The sequence below is a fragment of the Scyliorhinus torazame genome, chromosome 2 (assembly GCF_047496885.1).
Source record: "Scyliorhinus torazame isolate Kashiwa2021f chromosome 2, sScyTor2.1, whole genome shotgun sequence".
Taxonomy (NCBI): Eukaryota; Metazoa; Chordata; class Chondrichthyes; order Carcharhiniformes; family Scyliorhinidae; genus Scyliorhinus; species Scyliorhinus torazame.
Window position 1 is genome coordinate 199266859 of NC_092708.1, and position 18663 is coordinate 199285521.

The 18663-nt window shown below is 46.5% G+C and overlaps 1 protein-coding gene across 8 annotated transcripts in view; it reads right to left on the bottom strand.

Moving 5' to 3' along the window:
- The window catches only part of LOC140395077 (uncharacterized), a 659825-nt gene that overhangs the window by 297695 nt on the left and 343467 nt on the right, over nt 1-18663 (bottom strand). For all 8 annotated transcript variants that reach the window (XM_072482474.1, XM_072482512.1, XM_072482492.1 and 5 more), the window contains one exon: nt 869-1000. In XM_072482474.1, coding sequence (XP_072338575.1) covers nt 869-1000 — 132 coding nt within the window. The remainder of the gene's footprint in view (nt 1-868; nt 1001-18663) is intronic.

Below are 18663 nucleotides of genomic sequence, written 5' to 3' on the forward strand. Positions count from 1 at the left end.
GCGTCTCCACCCAGCGGCCTGGACTCCGCCCTCTTGTCAGCCCTTGTGCTGGTCCTCATGCTCGACGGCGAGCTCTCATTCTCTCCCTTCCTCGCTGCTGCCTTCCTCTGATTTTTGGACATCTTTCGCCTTTTTGTCGGCTCTTAGTTCTTCATGAATTGTCCCCAGGACTGGGCATTAAAAATTCCCAAAAAGAAAAAAAAAAACATATACGCCTCAAGCAGGAGCCACCCTTCGGCTGCCTCATGTTCTGGACCCTGCCCCAATGCTCCGGCCGCTTCAAGCACAGATCTCAGTCTCACTGCTCCTGCTGCTCCACTCTTTGGCATCAGTTCTGCTGCTCCAGCTGCCTCACCCCCTGCCACTGTTTCGGCTGCCTCGATCCTGGAGTCAGGCCTGCCATCTTTACTACCCGTATTAGACTCCGCCCCTGACACTCTAACTGCCGTGCACTCTGGGCCTGATGCCTTCGCTCCGGCTGCCCGAAACTCCCTCGGGGATTTTCATCAGTTTGGTTTGGCTCCCGTCCCTTAGGCCCTAAAGGCTGAAAAAAGTGGGAGAAAAATAAAAAACTCCGAAATACTATCCGCCGGTTGTGGCCTCTTTTTCATGCAGCCACTCCGGTCACGAGCACCACCGGATGTCAGCTCATCAATATATGATGGTCACTAAGCAATCCAATCTGAATTCAGGTGATTTTCTAGCACAAACAGGCACACCAAATTCAATTCAGACAAACCGAAAATCACTGCACACCTCTCCCAATCCCCCAGGTTTGAACAGCCGTCACTGACCCCTTCCTGCTTGTTCACCACTGCCTCATTGGTTTATTAAAGTCAGGTTGTGATTTAGGATCATTGATAATTACCTGAGGAACTATGGAGTCTGTGGAGATTTCTGTAGTTTCAACTTGCTCTGTGTCAGTTTCTGGACTTACAGACGCTGTTAATTTTGGGCCATATTTTGACAAATCGATACTTGGTCGCCTTGCTGAATATTTCTGTATTGGTAAATAGAAAGATATGATTATTGTATAACTTTGTTAAATGGATCCGAGTTCTACTGCCATTGTCAGCATTTATTGTCTATCTCCGATTACCTTTTAGAAGTTTGGGGTGAGCAGCCTTCTTGTAATAATGTGTTATCGGGCCACCTTCAGAGCTGTTAGGGAGGGAATCCCTCGATTTTGACTGAGAGATAATTAAGGAACAGGGATATTGTTGGTGTGAGGCTTGAACAGAGAATTGCAGCTGGTGCTGTTTCTATTAATCTGTAACCCTATCCTTCTTGGTAGCAGGGGTCGTGTTTTAGGTGGTGCTGTTCAAGGTGCCTTGGTGAATTGCTCCAGTGCATTTGAACCCATTTGTATCCAATTAACAGGGAGGACAGTGGATTTTCCAAGTCTCCGTGATGTTCCAGCCTCTCCGGCTGGGATTCACGCAGGCATGGATTGGTGCAAGTATACTTATACCTGGCCCTGACGCGATGGACCTCGCGCTGGGTCAAGAGGGTGTGTATTTAACGTTGGTGCCCTCAAGGTTTATTGGAGGGCCTCCCTCCCTCCCACAATTCAAATCCTGGCGTCACTCACACCAGAGATCCCCATCAGTAACCCCTGCATATCAGAGACCCCACCAAATATCAGAGACCTCCCCTTTTATCTGACCCCCCTCCCCCGCCGCCGGTATATCAGAGACCTCCACGCATATTAGAGACTGCCCCCCACATATATCCTCGCCTGGAAGCTGACGAGCAGTCCAGGTAGAAACAGTGAAAAAAATCACTGCTTTTTCACTTACCTGTCCCTAACACCAGTGTTTATCAAACTGTTTTTCCAGGGACCCATTTTTACCAACTGGCCAACCTTCTGGGCCCATGCCGGCCGACCGTCGTGACCCACCATTTTCACTTACCTTTAATGTGATAGGTGAGCCTGCTTAGTCCTCACAATCTCACTTGCTTTGTTATTCAATGTTACATTTCTGGATGGGTTGTTCATCAGAGGTCCTGGAACTCACACCAGCACTGCTTTGTCCAGTTGTGGACTCTACTGAACAGCTCACACCACCACTGCTTTGTCCTGCTGTGGATTCTCCTGAGCCACTCTCTCCAGCAGGTTTAGTTCTGAGATCCTGGCCTGTTTGTGTCTCTGGCCCTCTCTTCCTTATTGCAAAACGATCCATTATAAATTTTACAGTTCTGTTGTTTGTTTGCTGCTGACCAAATGGAGGAACGGCAACCGTGCCCAGAGCATGTGACATCAGCGTTTGGGGCACATGACCTTCTCTCTGCCGTCGCTTCATGCAGGAAGACTGCATTCAATTTTTAAAAAAAGATCTTCTCCTGGGTCTGCGCACTGATGAGCGGGCATGCATGCGCAGCGGGCCCACATTCTGAATGCCAGGGCAGCTGTCATTTTTAAAAGCCGGTTGCTGCTGCCGTTGCACATGACTTCCTGTGATGGCTCCACGACCCTCCCGAAATCCTCCCGCATCCCCGTCTATGAAAATGACTGCCTTACACCTGTGCCTCAGACAGAAGTGTTGAAAGCAGCTGCTGTTACTTCACAGAATGCAAAAACACAGCACAAGGCTTTAAACTCCCTCAGACACCATGACCTGCAAGGCTTCTGTGGTGATATGCATCAGCAAGTGTATGTGTAAATATGTATAGCCTCTGACCAGTTGGTGTTAGGCAAGTAATAGCATGTGACACTGTAACCTGGAGGAGTCTGGAGGAGAATTATCATGGTTAGTTGTGTTTTTATCAGTTCCAGTTTGAAAGCATTAGTATTCTACCCACAGTTTATTATACTGTAATAAAATCGACTCAGCAATTGTCTCTGTACAAGAACATAACATGGTACCAGGTGTGGTGATCAAAAACTAAAGATCAGGGGCAGGATTCTCCGATATCGGCGCGATGTCCGCCAACCGGCGCCAAAAACGGCGCGAATCAGTCCGGCACCGTGCCGCCCCAAAGGTGCGGAGGTCTCCGCATCTTGAGGGGCCGAGTCCTTACCTTGAGGGGCTAGGCCCGCGCCGGACTGATTTCCGCCCCGCCAGCTGACGGGAAAGGCCTTTGGTGCCCCACCAACTGGCGCGAAAATGACTTTGCCATGTGGCGCATGCGCATGAGCGTCAGTGGTCGCTCATGGCATCCCCACGCATGCGCGGTGGAGACCATGGCGAAGGCGGAAGGAAAAGTGTGCCCCCACGGCACAGGCCCGCCCGCAGATCGGTGGGCCAGATCGCCCCCCCCCCCCAGGACCGCGGAGCCCACCCACGCCGCCATGTCCCGCCGTCCCAAAGGTGGTTCAATCCACGCCAGCTGGCTTGGGTTGACAGCGGCGGGACTTCGACCCATCGCGGATCGAAGAATCGCCGGGGGAATCCCGCCGACCGGCGCGGCGCGATTCCCGCCCCCGCCGAATCTCCGGTGGCGGAGAATTCGCCACACGGCCGGATTCACGCCGGCCCCCGGCGATTCTCCGACCCGGTGGAGGGTCGGAGAACCGCGCCCCAGAAGTGTGAAGATTTGAAGGACAATCTATAAGGAAAATGTGGAACATCGAAGGAAATCTCTGAAAATGAAAACCAGTGCAAGAAGAAGATGGAAAGTTTAAAAACTCCTGAACAACTTAGAGTAACCTGTAATATTGACAGTTTTTAAACAACAGTTCACACCATATGTGTCAGCTCTAGGATTGCAGGCACAACCAGATGAAAGAAAGATAGCGTTTTTGCTAATGGTAGCAGGCCTGCAGCCGATTGAGGTTAATAACAGCTTTATAATCAGGAGGAAGATAGTAAAAGCTTCAATGCCGTCATAAAAAAACTTGATGAGCATTGCATGCTGAAAAAGAATGAAACTTTTGAGCGATATACATTTAGAACATGCATGCAGAAGGCGGGTGAGTGTTTTGATAGCTTTCTTACTGACTTCAAGTTAAAACCACAAACATGTAACTTTGCGACTTTAAAGTCCTCAATGATTCGGGATCAAATTGTCTTTGGAGTAGATGGTGATAAGGTGCGTGAATCTCTTACAGGAGAATGAGTTTCAGTTAGAAGACGTGATTAAGATTTGCCACGCTAGTGAACAAGCTGCGTAACAAATCAGCACATTGAATGCAAAGTTTTGGCGTGAAAATTGGGAGCAATGCTGACGCCATAGATGTTGTGATTCTCTCAAAAATAAAACGTGGTCTCAGCAGCGGTGGCCATTTTAGACGCTCTGCAGAAGCAGCCATTACATGCAAAAGATGTGGAAACAGGCACCTACCGAGACAATGTCCAGCATATGGCAAAATTTACACAAAGTGCAATGGAAAAAATCATTTTGGGGAACCAAGTTTCACAAGGAAAAATGTTAATGAAGGGAAGTCAGTTAAAACAATTGATGACATTAATTTGGAAGGCTCATTTTTTATTGGTGTAGTCTCGGATGAAGACAAGGTAAACATAATCAAAAAGAATAAAATGTCGCCTACAAGAACAAAAGGTGATAAAAATGATAATGCAACAGTGGCAAAGGAAAAATGGACACTTTATTTGTTGATAAATCGATTGCTTATCACTATGAAGTTGGAATCTCCCACTGTGTGTGGACAGTCTGGATTATGTTAACACCAAAAAGGAGAACATATTAAGGTGGATAGGTCTCTGGCCTGGATGGGATTTTACCCCAGAATACTGAGGGAAGCAAGGGAGGAAATGTCTGGGGCCTTTGTATCCTCATTGGCTACAGGCGAGATCCCAGAGGTCTGGAGAATACCAAATGTGGTACCACTGTTTAAGAAAGGTAGCAGCGATAATCCTGGAAACTATAGGCCATTGAATCTCACATCGGTAGTAGGTAAAGTATTGGAGAGAATTCTCAGGGACAGGATTTAAATCTATTTGGAAACAAATTGACTCATTAGCAATAGACAGTATGGTTTTGTGAAGGGGAGGTCATACCTCATTAACTTGATCGGGTTTTTTGAGGAGGTGACAAAAATGATTGATGAGGGGAGGGCAGTGGATGTTGTTGACATGAACTTCAGTAAAGCCTTTGACAAGGTGCCTCATGGCAGACTGGTACAAAAGGTGAAGTCACACGGGATCAGATGTGAGGTGGTAAGATGGATACAGAACTGGCTCAGTCACAGAAGGCAAAGGGTAGCAGTAGAAAGGTGTTTTTCTGAATGGAAGGTTGTGACTAGTGGTGTTGCACAGGGATCTGTGCTGGGGCTTCTGTTGTTTGTAGTATATGTGAAACGATTTGGAGGAAAATATAGCTGGTCTGACTAGTAAGTTCGCGAATGACACCGGTTGGTGGAATAGCAGATAGTGTTGAGGATTATCAGAGGATACAGCAGGACATAGATAGGTTGGGCACTTGGGAGAGAAATGACAAATGGAATTTAATCCAGACAAATGTGAGGTATTGCATTTTGGTAGCTCTAACATAGAGGGGAAATATACCGTAAAACTCTTGGGAATATAGAAAGTGTTATAGGCCAGGGTTTAGAAAACTCCAAAGGATATTATGGGGTTCATCTGACCTACAATTGTTTGTTGATTTTGGCTACGATGAGCACAAGAGCCTGCCTTTCATGTGTTATTCAAAAGACTTCTTGGGCACTTTTAATCAAAAAACCAAGTTTTATTCTAAGAAGTAAGTTAACATTTGTCTACAAGCATAAATACCCTGCACAGCTACAGTAATCTATGTATATCCCTTAATGAATCCCCCCTTAACTGTTCTAATTCAATAACAAAAGCCAAGTAAAACCAGAAACCCCTTTTCAAAGGCGTGGCCCAGCACATGGCATTCTCACTGTCTTTAAGACTTGTTATTGATGCTCTGCTCCCCTTTTCAAACAGCAGGTTTGAATTCCTGCGAGAAAGCAATTATCTCTTTTAATTTACCAAGTTGTCTGGAAACAGCTTTTAAAATGAAGATCGAGAGGCACGCCAAAAAAACTTCTGTTCTCTGTTTGACTTCACAGCAGCCAAATATGAAAGCAGAACCAAAAGAAATTTCCCAGAGCCACAGCACAGCTCCACCCACACAATGACATCACTGAAGCCATGTGATAAGACAAAAAACGTTCTTAAAAGGACACTCACATGACACCCCCCCCCCAAAAAAAGCCATCAACTTCAAAGATGGTTTAATTTTTCACCTTTTCATTTGCCTATTAATAACAATTGACAATAAACATACATGTTTTGAAACAAAAACAAAACAGGCAAACATTGGCAAGAATATAATCAATTTTAATTCTTCTTCTTCCACCATCGAACCTGCTTCTCTTCAACACATTTGTGACAAAGCATCGGCTATCAAATTTTCTCGTCCTGCCACATGTATAATTTTTCAATGGAATGGCTGTAATTCTAAACTCCATCGAAATAGTCTGGCATTTTCATTCCTGAATCGCTCCAAAAAGGTCAATGGATTAATTTCAGTATGTATTGTTTTAGACGAATTGCTGGTAAGATAAATGTTAAAATGTTGCAAATGCAGCACCAAGCTCAAAGTCTCCTTTTCAATTGTTGAATACTTCCTCTGGTGATCATTCAATTTCTTGGAAAAATATCCAAAAGGCCGCTCTATTCCTTTGTCGTATTCTTGCAAGAGTAAAAAGTCTTCCAACACCAGGTTAAAGTCCAACAGGTTTGTTTCGAATCACTAACTTTCGGAGCGCAGCTGCGCTCTAGAAGCTAGTATTTGAAACAAACCAGTTGGACTTTAACCTGGTGTTGTAAGACTTCTTACTGTGCCCACCCCAGTCCAAAGCTGGCATCTCCAAATCATTCTTGGAAGAGCACAGCACCTACGTCCACATCACTGGCATCGACATCCACCTTGAATGGTTTTGTGTAATTTGGGGTGGCAATATAGGAACAGTGATTAACACAGCCTTCAGGCCGTCAAATGCCTGTTGACACTCCGCTGTCCACTGGAATTTGCTACGGTTCTTCAGCAATTCCGTAAGTGGAGCAGCCACGCTACTAATATTCGGCACAAATGTACGGTAAAAGCCACTCATGCCAAGAAATGTCATTATTTCCCTTCATGTTGAGGGTATTAGAAACTCCCCGATACCTTTTGTATTCACATCCCGTGGGGCCATTTATCCATGTCCAATTGTATGGCCAAGGAATGTGACTTGGGCTTTTCCAAACTCACTTTTCGCTAAGTTTACCACCAAAAGTTTACCCCTGAAGTCGATTGAATAACTCCAGCAGATGCTTCAAATGTTCTTTCCATGATGACTAAAAATCAGCAGATCGACTACGTATACCAGACAATTGTGTAATCAGATAAAGGTACCTGCCAATAACCTTTAAGTAAATCCAGTTTGGAGATAAAAGCTGATTGTCCCACCTTCTCAATGCAGTCCTCCAACCGTGGGATAGGATAAGAGTCTGTTCTTATAACTGCATTAACCTTTCTACAGTCCACACACAACCATTGGGTACCGTCCGGATTCGGTACCATCACTATGAGTGAGCTCCATTGGCTGCAACCCTCTTCAATTATGCCATTTTTAAGCATACTTCCAATTCATTTTTGTACCTGTGCCAATTTTAGAGGGTTAAGTCTATTTGGATGTTGTTTGATTGGAACAGCATTTCTCACATCTACATCGTGTATAACCATTTTAGTACTTCCCAATTTATTTCCACAGACTTGCCCATGTGATATTAATAACTCTTTTAGGTCAGTTCGTTTTCCTCTGAAAGGTAACTGAATAATTTATCCCGATTTTTAACATCCTCGTTATCCAATTTAATTTGAGGAATGTCAAATTCAGAGTCATCTGGATTTGGTTCTTCACTTTGTGTTAGAATCACTAAAACCTCTTCCTTTTGCTCTCCTTCCCTTTTAAAATACCTTTTAGGCATATTCACATGACACATTCGGTGGGTTTTCCTTCTATCTGGCATTCTTCCCAAATAGTTCACCTCACTCGCTTTTCCTTTCAATCTGATAAGGTCCACAAGGACCGTAAGGTCTTTTAAAGGTTGACGAAACATTGGTAATAATACTAAAACTTTATCTCCACTGGCAAAACTACGAACTTTGGCTTTCTTGTCCACTACCTGGTTCATCACATGCTGTGCAACTTTTAAATGTTGTCTAGCCAATTCACCTGCTCCATTTAATTGTGCCCTAAAATTTGACACGTAATCAAATAATGTAATTTCGGATTGCTCACTCACCAATTTCTCCTTAATGAATTTAAGAGGTCCTCTTACCTCATGACCAAAAATTAGTTCAAAAGGACTGAATTTGGTTGACTCATTAGGTGCATCCCTAATTGCAAACAGAATGAATGGAATTCCTTCATCCCAATCCTCTGCATAATCCTGACAATAAGCCCTTAACATTGCCTTTAATGTCTGATGCCACTGCTCTAACGCTCCCTGCGATTCTGGATGGTACACAGTTGATTTACATTGTTTTACTCCTAAGCTATCCATAACCTCCTTGAATAACCTCGAGGTAAAATTTGATCCTTGATCCGATTGTATTTCTGTGGGTAGTCTATATCTAGTAAAAGATTTAAGTAACTCCTCCACAATTTTTTTAGCTGTACTATTACTTACTGGAATGGCCTCTGGAAACCTAGTAGACACATCCATTATAGTCAAAAGAAATTGATTCCCATTTTTCGTTTTAGGAAGCGGTCATACTAAATCAATTAAGACTCTCATAAAAGGTTCCTCAAAAATTAAGGGAGCTGGTTTTATCGCCACTTGAGGTTTCCCTATCACTTGACATGTGTGACATGATCGCCAAAATTTAATTACATCTTTATGTAGTCCAGGCCAATAAAAATGATTTTGTATTTTAGCTTACTCCCAAATGACCTCCTACTGGCACCTCATGTACTATTCGCAACACCTTCTTTCTATACCCTACCGGCAATACCACTTGATGAACTTATGCCCACTTTTCATCCGCCTGCATATGTAAAGGTCTCCATTTCCTCATTAAGGTATCATTTGTAAGGTAATAACATTCTGGTATACACTCAGATTCCTCTTCTGTGTATGCTTTCTGATACATCCGTTTTATTTCTATCTCTTTCTGTTGTAACTCCGTCAATTTTCCTGAACTAAAAATATCTGCCTCACCCTCCACCTGTTCTTGTTCTTTTCCAACCATCTGATCAAAAATCGTTTCTGATAATTGAACTTCAACTTTATCGTCACTCTTTGATGTCCCCTCTTGTCTTAAGCTGTGACTTTGTGTCCTTGTTACTACACAATCCGGAAAAATCCCAGGATATTCGTCCTTCTACAATTCAGTTGTTTGATTTTCCACTGGCTTATCAATACAGTAGGCATCACTCCCACCTGCGATCCAGCTATATCATTACCTAAAATAAACTGTATTCCTGGACAAGATAGTTTCTCTCTTACTCCTACTACCACTTCACCACTCTTCACTGGACTTTCCAACCTCACCTTATATAATGGAACACTACTCCTCTCGCCCTGAATTCCATGTATTACCACCTTTTCTGACAATATTCCTCCAAAACTACATAACTCCTCATCTCTTACCATCAAAGATTGACAAGCTCCCATATCTCTTCAAATTTTGACTTCTTTACCTACTCCTCCTGGTACGCATGAGTACATTTTACCCACAAGTAAATTCTTTAAAGAGATCTGGCATCTTCTAATCAATCACCTCTTGATCAGGCTGTACATTCTTTTGCACCTCCTTCGCTTCAATCGTGCTTTTCTTTCCCACTTTAACAAACCCCACTGTCTTATCCTGTTTTACCACATCAGCCTTGTCAGTGTTTTTCTTCAACCCCAACAATGTGACTTTACACGGCCTAGTTTATAACAGTAAAGCATCTGAAATGTTTCATTTCTCTTCCACGCTTCTGGATTTTTTTCCTTAATCTGAGGTACACTATCCTTATTATCTCCCATCAGATCCCATTTACCTTTACCACTTGAGTATTTCTCCTTTCCCCAGTTTCTGTCCCTCACAGGCTGAAACTGATGTCAGAAAACAAACTTTGATTTATGAACTAATTCATAATCATCTGCCATTTCTGCTGCTATTCTCGCAGTTTTAACCCTCTTCTCTTCCACATGAGTTATCGCTACATCAGGAATTGAATTTTTAAACTCCTCCTAAATTATCCAGACAAATGTAAGGTAATGCATTTTGGTCGGTCTAACATAGAGGAAAAACATACAGTAAATGGTAAAACTCTTAGGAATATAGAAAGTCAGAGAGATCTGGGCATGCAGGTCCACAGATCTTTGAAGGTGGCAACACAAGTGGACAAGGTAGTAAAGAAAGCATACGGAATGCTTGCCTTCATTGGACGGAGCATCAAGTAAAAAAACTGGCAAGTCGTGCTACAGTTGTATAGAACCTTGGTAAGGCCGCACTTGGAATACTGCGCAGAATTCTGGTCGCCACACTACCAGGCTTTGGAGAGGGTGCAGAGGATGTTTCCCAGGATGTTGCCTGGTCTGAAGGTTGTTAGCTATGTGGAGAGGCTGAATAGACTCAGACTGTTTTCATTAGAAAGATGGAGGTTGAGGAGGTTGATCGAGATCTACAAGATTATGAGAGGTATGGATAGTGTGGATGGGCAGGCAGTCTTTCCCAAGGTGGAGGGGTCAGTCACCTTGGGACGTAGGTTTAAAGTTTAGAGGAGATGTGCTGGGCAGGATTTTTACACAGAGAGTGGTGAGTGCCTGGAACGCATTGCCAGGGGAGGTTGTGAAAGCAGGCACATTAACAGCGTTCAAAGTCACCTTGACAAACACATGGATAGATGGGCATAGAGGGATATGGCACAAGGAAGGGCTGAGGATTTGGGCAAAGTTTGGTATGATGACCGTACAGGCTTGGAGGGCGGAACGGCCTGTTCCTGAGCAGTATTATTCTTTGTTCTTTGATTCTGGCAGCTCAAGCTAGATGAAGAAAGTAGCAAGTACTGTATGTTCAATACTCCGTTTGGCAGATATTGCTTTCTTCATATGCCCTTTGGCATAATCTCAGCGTCAGAAATATTCCACAGAGCAAAATATTGTTGGAGGCATTCAGGGTGTTTGAGTATACATCGATGGCATCATAATTTGGGGTTCCACCTGTTATGCGCCAGGGTTTAGAGAACCCCAAAGTGTATCATGGAGTTCACCTGACCCACAACTTTTAATAGATTGTGGTATGGGGAGCACACGGCCCACTCTACAGGTGTGGTACAGCAGAAATGGAAAAGTATTTTTTAAAGCAAAACAATGTTTATTCCATGAACTCAAGTTAACCTTTTTAAAACATACAATGAACATCTTAGCAACCATTACTTCAAATACAACCCCCAAAGAATACAACACTAAGTAATCCTTTAAGCTTTCCTTAAAATACCTTTTACCAGAAGCACATCAGGTTAAAGTCACTAATGTTATTAGTTTTAAATCACCAGGCTCGATTTCCAGTCTTTAGATTACAGAGAGAGATTCATACACCTTCTGGCTGTGACTGCAGATATCCAGCTCTGAAACGAAACTAAAACTCACCCTGCAGCAAACAGCCTAAAACAAAAGTAAAAAGCTGACAGACAGCCCAGCTCCACCCACACTCTGACATCACTGCAGTAATATGAGCAGCCAACATTTCTTAAAGCGACATTCTCATGACACACCCAAGAGGAACACAATGACAGACTAATTAGGGCATTACAAAATATCAAAAGAAATGGGCTACGACTCAATAAGGGCAAATGCCATTGTCTGTAAGGGTACCTTTAAGACATGGATGTTTAAGCAATGTACCTTTAAGAAAACAGTGATGTCAGAGAGTGGGTGGAGCTCAGCTCAGTTCAGCCATTTTGCAGGGTGGTTTTGCAGTTTGAAAAGTGCATGGCTGGTTTTGCTGAGAGCAGCTAAAAAGTGCCTGGCTGGTTTTGCTGAGAGCAGTTTAAAAGTAGAAAGCCAGTTTGAGACAGTAGCTTGAGAAGTTCTGTTTTGCTGTGATCTGCTTGAAGGGAGAAAGCCAGGTTTGAGAAAGCAGCGTGGGTGTGTCTGTGGGTTTCCAGAGAGCTGCATGAAGAAAGCAAGGTGCTGGAGCTGAAGTCACCCAAGCTAATATATCTCTGCCATTCTACAGAAAATATATATATACTTTAACCTGATGTGATACTGTTTAAAGGTGTTAAGTCTCTTGGAAGTTTGAAGGAACATTTTAAGGAGTTATTTACTGTTGCAATATTTTCTGAGTTATCTTTAAAGTAAGGGGTGTTAAGAGATCCAATGTTTATTTAAAATGTGAAGTTGAGTTCATGGAATAAACAGTGTTTTGTGTTTAAAAACCCACGTGTCCATAATTGTAATCCCACACCTAGGGAACAAGCCGTGTGCTAGGAAAAGCAACAAATCCATTGAAGGGAGAGGTTGGTTGAACTCCATAATACATTTTGGGTTCTGAAAATGCCTCACTCATAACACCATTTTGGTGTAAAGGAAATAACGTTCCTAGGAGACAGATGATCTGCTCAAGGAATAGAGTTTGATGATATGATGATGCAAGCCATCATAAATATGCCTCGACCGACAGCTAAAAAGGGAGTACTAAGAGTACTGGGCATGATCAACTTTATTGGAAAGTTCACACCAACTCTCTCAGCAATGACAGCGGGCTGGATTCTCCGATTCTGCAACTACGTCCACAGGATTCGTCTGGTCTTACAACCAGAAAGTCGGTGCCGCCCCCGCACCATGGCCGCGCATGCGCATGGCAGCGACCTGCGGCAGCTGCGCCATGCAGCATGGCACCGACTGTGCGCAGACACAGCCTGTCAAAAAGTGACCCCCTGTAATTCCCCTCGCCACCCCGGACCACCTCCCATCAGTCCACACCGAAGCCCCCCCCCCCCGCCAGCGGAATGGCTCCAGCCCGACTGTGGCAGTGCTGGACACAATCCGCAGCCACCACGCAAGGTCCCCGAACGTTGTGAGGACCTGTGTCCCATTGTGGTAAACCACTGTGTTGCATTGTGTTATGTTGTACATGCCTGGGCTCGTCCCAGCTGACTCCGCCTGTGGCTCCTCCCCTCGGGCTCATGTATAAAGGTGGCTAGTCTCGCCTCCGCCCCAGTTCGGGACCAGAGGCCAGGAGGCTTGCTGTTTTGTGTATTAAAGCCTCAGTTACGTTCATCACTCGTCGTGTGCTTATTGAAGGCACATCAATTTAGAACACTGAACTTTACGATGAACTCATCACTCAAGACTGATCGTCTGGAGCTGGACCCACAGGCAGCTGACGCCACAGAAACGTTTGACCACTGGCTAAGCTGTTTCGAAGTGTACCTCGCATCCTTCACCGAAGACATCATAGACCTCCAGAAGAAGCAGATCCTCCATGCACGGGTGAGCCCACGAGTCTTTCTTCTCATCAGGGACACCCCCTTGTATGCGGAGGCAATAATGCTACTGAAGGGACAATACGTGAAGTCCGTTAACGCGGTGTATGCTGGACACCTCCTTGCCACGAGACAGCAACGCCCTGGGGAATCACTTGCAGAATTCCTGCGTGCTTAGCGTGTACTCTGCCGGAACTGTGATTGCCGGCCGATATCGGCTACCCAGCACGCGGACCTGCTGATCAGGGACGCTTATGTCACAGGCATGAAATCAAATTATATCCGCCAGAAGGGGGTACACTCAGCTTCCCAGAGACAGTGCAACTCTCCAACTCGCTGGAGGTGGACTCCCAGAACATGGAGGCCTACACCTCCGACCGCGCGGCACCCGCCTGGACCTCGTGGGCGCAGCCATTATCCGACCTGGGTGTGATGCAAGCCTGAGCCGTACAGTGGTCCGCCAACGCCGGAGGCCCGAGGTGCTACCTTTGCGACCAGGGCAGCCACCCCAGACATTGCTGCCCTGCACGGAACGCAACTTGCAATGGCTGTGAGGAGAAGGGCCACTTTGCAAAAGCATGCCAGGCCTGATCTTCCCTAAAACTTCTAGGCCCAGCAGCGCTGCCTGCTGCCTGTCGGGGCCGCCCCCAGCTGCCACGACACCCACCATGTGCGACCCGTGGGTGCCGCCATCTTCGCCGCCATCTTCAATTTCGGTAGCCAGGTGCGACCCATGGGGGCCGCCATCTTTAACGCATCGTCCAACCGCCACGTGCGACCCACGGGGGCCGCCATCGCCGCTTCCACCCGCCACGCGTGACCCACGGGGGCCTCCATCTTGGACGCCATCGTCGATGCCTCCCGCCACGCGCGAGTCATGTGGGCCGCCACCTTGGGACCACTCCGCTGCCTCCCGGGAGCCTGGCTCACCCGACCGTACGCTGGCCGATGCAACCTCCGACCGTCCTGCCGACCGCCTTCCGCAGTTCGCCTCCATCACGCTTGACCAGTCCCGGCCGCACCACCTCACAAAGTCTACGATGACCGTCCGGATCAACGGGCATGAGACGGCCTGTCTTTCCGACTCCGGAAGCACAGCCAGCTTCATTCACCCAGATTCGGTAATGCGCTGCTCCCTCCCAAGCTTTTAAAAAATATATATATTTATTACGTTTTTTAACACAATTTTTCTCCCTTATAAACAATAACCCCCCTCCCCTCGTATCAAAAAAAACCGAGAAATCGCGCAGAGCAAGATATATACATGGCAAAATGATACATTTACACAGCTTTGTACACTGGCCCTCACCCGTACGTGCCAGTTTCCCCAACCCTTCATGTTATCTCTTGCTCATCCACCCTCCCAGGCAGTCCCCCTTCCCCCCCCCCCTCCCCCTCCCAGGACGTCCCCTCCACCCTCCCCCCCGCCAAGGTTGCTGCCGCTGCTGAACGACCTTCCTCTAATGCTCCGCGAGATAGTCTAGGAACGGTTGCCACCGCCTGTAGAACCCCTGCGCAGACCCTCTCAAGGCGAACTTAATCCTCTCCAAATTTATGAACCCAGCCATATCATTTATCCAGGCCTCCAGGCTGGGGGGCTTCGCCTCCTTCCACATTAGCAAGATCCTTCGCCGGCTCCCTCCCAATCTTACCCGCGACCCAGAAAATCTCCCTGGCTTCCGGATCCCATGCAGTAGAAATCCGGGGATACTGTGTCGCGACCCTTACTGTACAAGGCGTAGAGTACGCTAACTTCAAACTCTACGTCCTTCCCCATCTCTGTGCTGCCCTATTACTGGGGCTCGACTTCCAGTGCCACCTCCAGAGCCTTACTTTAACGTTCGGTGGACCCCTGCCCCCCCCCCTCACCGTCTGTAGCCTCGCGACCCTTAAGGTCGACCCACCCTCGCTCTTCGCAAACCTCACCCCGGACTGTAAGCCCGTCGCTACCAGGAGCAGATGACACAGTGCCTGGGATAGGGCCTTTATCAGGTCAGAGGTCCAACGACTCCTGCGAGAGGGGATCATTGAGGCTAGTAACAGCCCCTGGAGAGCCCAAGTGGCGGTCGTCAAGACTGGGGAGAAGCGCTGGATGGTCATCGATTACAGTCAGACCATCAACTGGTCACGCAGCTCGATGCGTACCCCCTCCCCCGCATATCTTACATGGTCAACGAGATTGCGCAGTATCGAGTCTTCTCCACAGTTGACTTGAAGTCCGTGTACCACCAGCTCCCTATCCGCCCGGAAGCCTGCCAATGCACTGCCTTCGAGGCAGATGGTTGATTTGTTATGCTCTAGGTGTAGCATAAGCGGCTTCCTTGTGGTGCACTTGACAAAGGAAGGTTCAGACGTGGAGATAACTTCAACACGTTCATTAAACTATTTACACTTCTATTACTCGGGTTCAACACTACTGCTAATCCTACTATAGCTACCCAGACTGACTAACCAGTTGCTGCAATCCACGTGGTGGGAGTGATATTGAATCAACCCTGTGTCTGTACTCACTGACGGTCTCCACTGGAAAGAGGCAGATCATGTGTGTGGTGTCCTTTATATATGGGTTGGTGTAATGCCCTCCTGTGGTTGTGTCACCTCTGTGTGTATCGTGAATGTCCATTGGTCGTGTCCTATCTAACTGATCTATTGGTTGAGTGTGTCTGTGTGTGATGTCTCTGGTGCTCCCTCAAGTGTCTAGCTAGCTTACATGTATTTACATTGATGCACATCACCACATCCCCCCTTTTTATATGTTACATATTTTCTATACACTTTAAGAAAATTGAACAAAAAACAGGTAGATAAGTTAAGGTATATAAAAGTCATGGGAATGGTGATTAAACAATAAGTCCAAATCATTTGTGTGAATCCAAAGACCATCAATCATCATGGTCAAATGTCTCTCTTGGTTATGAATGCCATCAACATCCCTGTGCCACAGGAACCAAGAAGTGGTCAAATCACTTCGCTGTCTGATTCGGAGTCCCTTTCTTTTTCGATGTTTGTGATGATGCTGTCGGATGACATCTTGTAGCTGATAAGGTGTTGAGGTTGAAGAGGTACCATCAACAGTATCATTCGAGGTCATGGATGTGCCATATGTTGAAGGTGGATAAGACTGTACATACTGGTTCTGGCCACGTGCTGTGCTGGAAGGGTGATCCTGCTGAGAACCATTGAAGCTTGTCGAATTGGAAACAGAATTGCTGCTCGCATAAATACCTGGTGATGGTATGAAACTAGAACCTTGCATCTGATAGGAATATGTCGTCTGGCCAGGCTGGGGTGCTGCAAATCCTGGGCTGTAACTAAGGCATCCAGTCTGTAGTGCAGATTGCACTTGCTGTAGTCCTCATTCGGTCTTGATTCCATTACTGGGCAATCTGTAGTGCTGGCCTGTTTGAGAATATGCTGCATAGACTGCTGGCTGCTGCATGCCTGAATACTGGGTTTGTCCAGCATGAGCTGTCATTGGCTGTACTGCTGGTGTGGAAAAAATGTGTGGATATCGCTGTGGTGAATATTGGTGTATCCGTCTTGGACTGTAGCCGCTGCTTGTTATTACTGACCCAGTGTATTTGTTAAATGATCCATCTCCTGTCGTTGTGGCATCTGCTGTCACCCTGAGCGTGCCATCAGTGAGGTTGTGGCACTCCCTGTCTGGAGTAAAGTCTGGCTTACGTGAATCAGAGTCGGCGTTTGGTTGCTCCCCATCTGGAGTCTGGTCTGTTTTTTGTTGATGCTCCCCGTCCGGAGTCTTAGCAGGTTCACTGCAGTCAGCTGAGATTTCTTGAAGCTGCACGTCTGGAGTCGGAACATGCAAGAATGCATTAACTTGTGGAGAGGTTCGAGCGAATGAGGATGGAAGTATCATGATGTCACCGGAGTCACCAGTGGTCTCACAGTGATCGTTGAGTGCCTCTGTACACACTAGCTGAGGTCTGTCACTTTGCACATCTTGCATGGGAAGTGGGATGCTGTCGTCACTCGTCTCACATACCGTGGGTAGAGCCTCAGTAGCTGCTTGTTGTTCACTTGGGTTGGGTAAATTGTCAGAGTCTTCATCTGGTGGCGCAAACGATGTGGGTGGACTGTCATTGTCTTGCTGTTGTCCTTCATTTGGGCTTGGACTGTCATCGTCGCTTTGTTCTTCACTGTAGCATGATAGACCGTCATGGTCGTCCTGCTGTGCACTGGAGCGTGGTAGACTGTCATAGTCTTCTTGCTGTTTACTTGAGCATGGCAGAATTGCATCGTCTGCCGCTAGTTGGTCAGAGGAGGTTGCTGGACCCTCATGATCTTGTCCCTGCAATGACTGCGCATCGGAGTCTTGCGTTGCTTCTATCGTGGAGGCTGTCCACGAGCTCGCTGCGGATGAGTCACTTCTTCTTCGCACAAGGACTGCGCTCTGGAGTCTTGCGTTTCTGCAATTGTGGAGTCTGTCCACAAGCTTGCTGTGGAGGCTTGTGACACTGGAGTCACTTCTTGTTCATGCAAGGACTGTGGTGTGGAGTCTTGCGTGTCTTCTTTCGTAGAGTCGGGAACCCTGAGCGGTGCGTGGACCACGCTCTGTGTGGACCACGCTCTGTGTGGAAGCAGGCCGCTCTCTGTGGGCTTGTACCGCTCTGTCTCTTGGTTTCAGGTCACAGCATAATCCTGCACTCACGAGTCGGGATGTCATATCTGCTGGGGTGAAGATACTTAAATCCGAAGAACTCGTCGTCGGGGTCGTCAATGTGCAACACGTCTAGTGACGGATCGGATTTGGTACTGGGGTAGCCTCCCAAGGTGAAAGGTTCATCTGAGTCGTTGTCTTCCAAGAACACATCATCACGTTTTGTGTCGGAGCTGGCATTGGTGGTCCAGAGAAAATGTAAAGGTCGGTTTCGAAGTATTCAACATCAGAATCATCGGTTTGGGCGTTGGTAACTGCTTGTTGCAGGGTTCTTCGGAGGTTAATTTCATTTCCTGGTTCAATTTGAGGCATTGTGCTAACATTCCAGGTGAAGGAAGGATGTTTTACGGCTTTAAAATATTTTTTCTTTGATTTGGGATGTTTCCCCTTTAAATGGGCACGGTCTGGGGCCTCTGACATCATGACGCATGTGACATCATACGTAGGAAGCATTTGCGCATGCACAAATCGCTGTTCCTGTACCGGGGGCCGTTTTTGTGACCTTCCCGTTCTGTGCGCTTCTCGCGCAACTGCGCAAGTGCAGTCCCTTTAGAAAGATGGCCGCCAATCAAAATTGTTCTCTGCT